General features: G+C 50.8%; 1 protein-coding gene across 1 annotated transcript in view; it reads left to right on the forward strand.

Annotated features, from left to right (window-relative positions):
- Positions 1-5407: 5407 nt before the first annotated feature.
- LOC113205339 (pyruvate kinase) overlaps positions 5408-7029 on the forward strand; it is a gene marked incomplete in the record, with an annotated part of 5740 nt that continues 4118 nt past the window's right edge. The window contains 3 exon segments of the mRNA XM_026420924.2: positions 5408-5463; positions 6047-6149; positions 6884-7013. Coding sequence (XP_026276709.2) covers positions 5417-5463; positions 6047-6149; positions 6884-7013 — 280 coding nt within the window.

The raw sequence follows: 7029 nt of genomic DNA on the forward strand, positions 1-7029 counted from the left end.
CCCCCGCGCTGGACAGCGTGGACAGACGCACCCGCGCGACGTCACCTGCGCGGCACGTGTGGCCCGCCTGCCGGGCACGCTCTGCACTTCCAGAACGCCACGGGCGGCGTGATACGTTGCGCTCGCAATGTTCGTGAAAATCTTGCAAACCCACGCTAGGCGTACGCTCTGCACTATAGCTAGCGCGGTAACCACACGACGACGGGACACACTGTGGCAGCGTCCCCGCCGGCCGGTCGCGAGGAAAGGGGGAGGGGCACGCTTTTCCCTTCTGGTTGGCGACTGGCGACTGTCTAAAATCTAATAAAGCATTCCGGTAAAGCTGAACTGAAGAAGATTGCGAGGAACAAAAAACGGAAGTCACCATGTTAAAGCATAGCGATTTCCGTTTTCTTCTTCCCCGCGTTCATCTGCATTTCAGCTTTACCGGAATCCTTTATTCGATCAAAGAAATGAGACCGAATGACTACATTGATTTTCGCTCTTACCCGCCACAGATGCTCCCGGAACGCCCCCCCCCCCTCCCTCCAATAGACCATTTCAGGCGAGGTGATAAGAGGAAGAAGAAGAAGAAAAGAATCAACAAATATGCACTCATATAGCAACGAAAGTAAAGCGGGAAATGTAGTACAGGGTTCCCAACCTGCCCGCCCCCCCGGCTGGGGCTCGGCCAGTCCAGCCAGCCTACTGGAGCTGCGTCCGAAATCAACACAAACACACTCGAGCGACCGCGCTTCGTCTAGCTCAGCTACCACTCCCAGCACATAATAATGTTCCTTTGAAAACAATCGTTCACATGTCAACTAAATATATGTACACTTACCGGTGATTTGTAGGTGCAGCCAGCAACAGTGCACCACGAGTCATTGTCATCTTCATGGTACACAAGAATGGTGTGGACAGGGTGTTTCGCCTCCCGTTTCTTCCGTTTCTTGGCAGGAGCTGGTGTCACGGGCACATTCACAGGGGTTGCAACGCGGTCCCCGTTGCTGTCCGTCTCGGACAACAAAGATGACCTCGACGAACTTCGATGCATGTTTGAGGTTTCCTTCCGGTCACTCACTCAGCACTGTACTCCGCTCCGGTGAGCGGCGCCGGCCCGGGCCGGTGACCGAGCGAGAAACCGCTCTCGATACATCGAGCCTACCGAGCTTGCGAGCCATCTCGTTAGCGCTGCACGACCGTCGTGACGTCAGTCATCAGCGTCGGCAAGAGAAGATGCGGACTGGCCAGGGCGGCAAGGGGGTCCGTAGGGCGCCGCCGGCCCGCAGGCCTCGGGGCCTGGGACCCGCAGCTGCAGGTCACAGGTGGGCGGTGCGCGGGGCCCGCAGGTCGTGAGGCCCAGGGCCAGGACGGCGGTGGCGCCAAACGTCCGGGTGAAGGGAAGGGCCAGTGGTCCGAGCTCCCCGAGCCGCTCGCAGCCGTCGTGCCCTGCCTGCACTTCACCCTGGACGGCGTGGGCGCGGAGCCGCTTGCGGCCGTGCTGCTGCCGCTGCCGCACCCTGCCCTGCCCGTGCCTTGCACATACGGACTAAACCTGCTCGTCAAGCTGGTTCTCAGCCGAGCCCGAGGGGTCGGCGTTGACGCGCTCCTGCAGGGCGATCCAGCAGGGCGCACAGGGGTCCTCTCTCTCCCGCCACGTGACGATTAAAGGTCGTCCAAACATAACGTCACGCGTCTAGGGGAAGTGTGACAGGCAGGAACCAGGAAAGTGTGAGGACGACTTTGGCTTGATGCGCCCTACGGAGTCACCCTGCTGGCGGTGCCCGCGCCGCCCGGTACGCTAGTGTCGCACTTGAGGGCGTGCTCGGGGCCACCACGGAGCACAGTGTGTTTCGGAGCACGCCCCGCTGCGAGTTAGTTTGCCTACTCACAGGGGCCACGGCCACGACGCCTTACGGGCCGATTGGATAGGCAAACCAACGTGCAGCGGCTCGTACTCCGGAACACACGGTACGCGTAAGGCGTACGGTCATTATTGCTGGACAGGTTGTAATGCGACTGTGCTCTACTGCACTACACATTGAAAACCCAGAAGGATTCATTTTTTAGGTTAGATATTTTGTAATAGGTTTGGTTATAACCACGAACAGTAACTGACGTATATCCGTTAAAAGCATGTTTGTTACATATATAACGGTTATCGCGATAACATATCTGGAAAGTTAAGTCAATAACGTTATTCTGATAACGTATCTGGAAAGTTAAGTCAATAACGTTATTCTGATAACGTATCTGAAAAGTTACAACCAATAACGTTATATCTCACGGAATCGTTATAAGTTAGACGTTAAACTTTAACGTGAAAACTAACGTTTCATGCTGTTTTTCGATAAGTTATGGAGCCCTGGTCTCAAAGCAAACAAGGGACACATGTTGCCTTCAGCGCGGTGCTTGTTGTAGTATTACTGCGCCGTGATCCAATCTCGTTGTAGTCGGGACAGAGAGCCCCCCACCCCCCTTTTGAATCCCTGGTTTTTTCGTTCGCCCCCCCCTTCCCCCCCAATTCCATCACACGACAGCTCCCTAGGCTCCCGCGACATTACTAAGGCCTGTCATGGCAAGTGATCCCCAGGAAAATTACGGATCCATGGGGTCCTCACTACAGAAAATCCCTCAGTCCGTCTTGTCTTGCATCTATGGGAAGTGTGTTGTGTGTCTTTGTACCGGCTTGCCGCTCGGCTTCCCGGCTGCCCTATACCTTTACTTAGCGAGTCGTACGTACCGGGGTTTATTTTGGGTGAATCAGAGCAGACGCAGCGGTGCTGTGGGATTGCATACCCTCTTCAGCTGCCGGGGGCCATGGGCTATGGCGCCTTACGAGAAGAGGGACTAGGCAAACCCTCAACACTGTGGCGTCCACTCTGATACGCCCTATACACAAATTATGGTGGGTGGTGTGCTCTTTCAAGGCACTTCCTGTGAGCTCGGGATATTTACACTTGGAAGCGTTTGGAGGACGAACATGGAACCAGAAAAAATTTAAACCCATAGTTCCTAGTGGGGTACCTTTATTACGGCGTTTAAAAAGCTTGGGTATCCCGATTTGAGGGCCGTGATAAGAGTACCCCACCCTTTTCTTTCGAATGATGTAGGTAGTTTGTGCACGTCCCCTCTAGGGCCAGCTCGCCGCTATCCCTCCGCGGACCCGCCTGCCTGCGCCCACATGCCGAGCAAATGCCGCGAGGGTAACGCAGGCTTTTGCAGCAGACCCGCTCGGCTCGGCCTACCAGTCGCGTGCAGGACTCTGCTCGCTTCGGGGCGCGAGGCTCGGTGCCGGGCACCCGCGCGGGGCCGGCTGCCCACTCGCACGTCATGCAGGGAGTACCCTCGTACCCGCGTCCGCGAGGGCGCAAAGGGTGCGAAAGGGGCCGGACCGGTCCGACCCGCGAGTGAAACGCTTTGGATCGTCGCCCAAGAGCGCCTCCTATTGCTGCCATCAGCGTTCGATGATCGGTCGGTTCAGCGGCCTGATGCAGGTGGGGCTTAAGTCCGGCGCGTTTTCATTCACCCCAAGCGAATGAATGAAACCGATCCATACCTTGAGGACGAGGGCAAATTGTATTTGTTTACGTACCGGTTGATTCAGAGAAGATGCAGGGGTGGGAGGGGCAGGATGGCGGGTTTGCCTACCCTGAGGGGCCATGGGCGCCTTACGGGCAGAGCGAGTACGCAAAAACACGCCCGCATTAGTCTCTGAATCACCCGGTACATTCACTATTCGTGGGCGGGAACAGTTATTGTGAGGAAGTGTGGGGTATCTTTAGAGCGTTTAGTGTGGACAGGTGCGGGTGCGGGGAGTGATGGGGGAGCGTGGAGTTATATAGAGATGCAGCATGTCGAGACACTACTATGATAAAGAGCGTTGACAAATCAAACATACGGTTTGTATGGAGCCCGCCTGCCCCCACTCCTCTCCTCCGGAGAGCAAGGCCCAAGCAAAGCACCTCCCCCCTCTCCCGGAGATCGGATAGTGCGGTTTCAAAAGACGCTACATTACGAATGCGTGTTACCATGAGTTTTGCACGGAGTATCGCACGATGTAGGGGGTGTCTTCATCATGCTTATGACGCCTTTGGCGATAGCACTATCAAATTGATTGGAGATACTCCGTGCCCACAGCTTCTCACGTGTAAGCCCCCCCCCCCCCCCATCCTCCCCCAAGGACACCCATGTCATGCGTGTGGAAAGCATGTTAGGATGTAGCAGCGAGGGAAGGAATAACTTAAAAACATAAGACGGAAAAAATGCGGCAGCCACCACTCGAATTTTTTTTAAAAGGCCGCGTCTCAAGCTGTTTGGCGTTTGCTGACGGTGCCCATGACAGCCCAATGGCACGGCAGGCCCCACTCCTCTTTCACGTGCTGCATCAGCTGTTGGGGAGCTAGTCAAGCCCGTGTTCGCCGGATGCCCAACCTCAACCACCTTTACGTTACCGTCACGACGCCTCTCTCTTGTCACGGCGTCGTGTGCTCGCCTGCAATAAATCATGACATTTTCAATTCCTAACTCCTGGTAATTTTTTTCGCAGGATGAGACTCCGGTTCTTCGAATGCCCCACTTCCTCCAGGACAATGTTGGGCGGCCGCTTGACCAACTCGGTGCCATGTGTGACTGTGACCTTGGCTTGGGGCGCACCTAGGACGCCCCCCCTCCCCCCCGCGAACCTCGGATTACCCTGCCCCTACCCTGCCCGTCCGCCCGAGCCGAGCTGCCCCGCTGCTGTGCTGTCTGCCACTCGTCGTTTGTGATCCGCGGAGCGAGCGTCTTTCTTCCTAATCGTCACAGGTGGGTGTCGCAGTGTGAGACATGTGCTCTTTCTGCCCTTGTTTCATTGAGTATTCTCCTTCCCGACGTCGTCAAGGCGGAAATGTCGAACATGATGCGATGCCCCAATGTCATCTACCATGTCCTTTGAGGACCCATTACCATTTTCCCTGCACTCATTCAGTTACACGAGGCAGTCAGCGTGATCTGAATGCTGAGGACGGTGGTTCAACGTTGTATTCCGTCAGTTTTCCGTCGACTCTAACGCCTCTCTAATTTTTCAGTGCATTTCGAAGCTTGGATCTCTTTGACAGACACGCTTGGAGGTTATGTACGTTTTGGGGTTTGACATATTGCCTTTACGCATCCGATTCGTCCGATTTCTCTATCACATTTATCGGGCTTAACCTTGCCCTCTTCAGACGATCTTGTACGTTGCTGCCCTTGCAAGTGAAGGCTTTGGGGTCGAGTCGACTGTTAACTTCTCAAGGACACAGATGTTGCCTACCTCCTGGGCGCCATCCTTTCATAAAATTGACACGAACCTGGAACGATTTTTGTAACTTCTCTGACATTTTAAGATAAAGAATTCAACAGCAATTGTGGAATAATTTACTCTCATTTTTCACAAATTTTTCAGACATTGTAGATGTGGTTTCGGAAGTCATTCTCAAAACTAAAGGAATATTTAGTAAGGTAATTACTGAAGCCATTTAATCTATTACTTGTAATTCTCAAAAAAAAAAAAAAATTAACTTTATTAGCCTAAAACATGAACCTTTTGTTATTGTAGGAATGCTTAATAACCAAATCTCGTTTGTAATTTTAATTTATTCAATCAATTTCACTGTCAAAATTCATCTTTCAAAACGAAACTGGAACTTGCATGTCATTACTGAGGCTTTGGGACAAAATTATGGTGTGGCCTTGGCTTTACTTCTAATTTTTCTACTTACTTTTTCATGGGAGCAACTAGTCTATTCATTAATTGTGTGTTGAAATTGATGCTGGCCTCTCAGGAGTGTGGCTTCTCAGAGACTGTCTGCTGTGGCTGGCTTGGGCGGCCTCTACCTCCAAGGTAGAGCCCTTGGCAGAGGTTCAAGGGTTATTTTTACTGTCTGGTTCTAGTAGAGGGGGATGGATAGAGGAAATGCTCAGTCAGCTGAGCACTAGACGACAGGGTTGCAGTAGAGGTCAGTGGGGTAAGAAGCTCCTGATACATGGTGATAGGGTCTCGTCTAATAAGTGTGCTTCTCTGTCCTTGCTGGGCTCTCAACAGTCTCCCTAAGGATTTCTCCTCTACTCGCAGAGCATCTCCTTTGATCGGGTTTCTTAGTAAAAGAACAATGGTTTGGCCAACTGTCAATGATAACACAAATGAGGTAAAAACAAGTATCTGACATGTGTCCTGTAGCTGTTTTCCTTTTCATTTAAACCCTTTGGATTATGCATATATTGACTTTTTTATGAAAATGTATTAACAGCTAATTTTTTATTTGCTTATAATTGTGTAGTAGTATTTTGGTGTTTGTTTGGTTTCAACAATGTGGCTTAATGACCTTGCTTCACCAGAAAGCTCAAAATATCTGTTACTTTTCAAAGCTTAGATGCTTGGATGACATTTTGACATGTCTCTCTGTAGGTTTGTTCTTAAGCTTGGGTCCCATTAGTGTATTGGATGTATTTTTGGTTGCCCCATTTATTTGCAGCGCAGCATGTTAATACGTATTTTTAATACATTAAGTGTGGCATGACCACTATATGGTCTTGCTCCCATACACTAAATCATAGGCACTGAAAGTGTTGAAATATATCTCGGGTGGAATGTAGTGTTTGTTCTGGAGTCTCGTAGCCCAGAAGTTGTCTATCCTTTGGTATCCCTGACCCTAGCATCCGAAATACTATTTTTTTGTTATTGTTTTTAAACTGCTAATGACATTATTTATTTTCTTTCAGTTTTTTGCTTTATCATAAGTTTGCATGTTTTTCTTTGAAATTGTGTTTGTTTGCACTTACTGTTGTCAAGTTTGAATTAATGATTTTTATCTGTATTGCATACTACAGTACATTTATGTCTTAGGCCTACTTTAATTCTTATTGATCTTTAATTTTACAGCCCAATCCCATTGGGTGCAAAATCAGAATGAAGCAGGAACAATCAAACTCACACCTTGCCCACATGTGTGCTTTGGACATCGATGCCAAAGCATCATACACTCGTCTTTCTGGCATAGTATGCACAATTGGTCAGTATATATATAT

The sequence above is a fragment of the Frankliniella occidentalis genome, unplaced genomic scaffold (genome assembly GCF_000697945.3).
Source record: "Frankliniella occidentalis isolate FOCC.00 unplaced genomic scaffold, Focc_3.1 Scaffold97, whole genome shotgun sequence".
Classification (NCBI taxonomy): domain Eukaryota; kingdom Metazoa; phylum Arthropoda; class Insecta; order Thysanoptera; family Thripidae; genus Frankliniella; species Frankliniella occidentalis.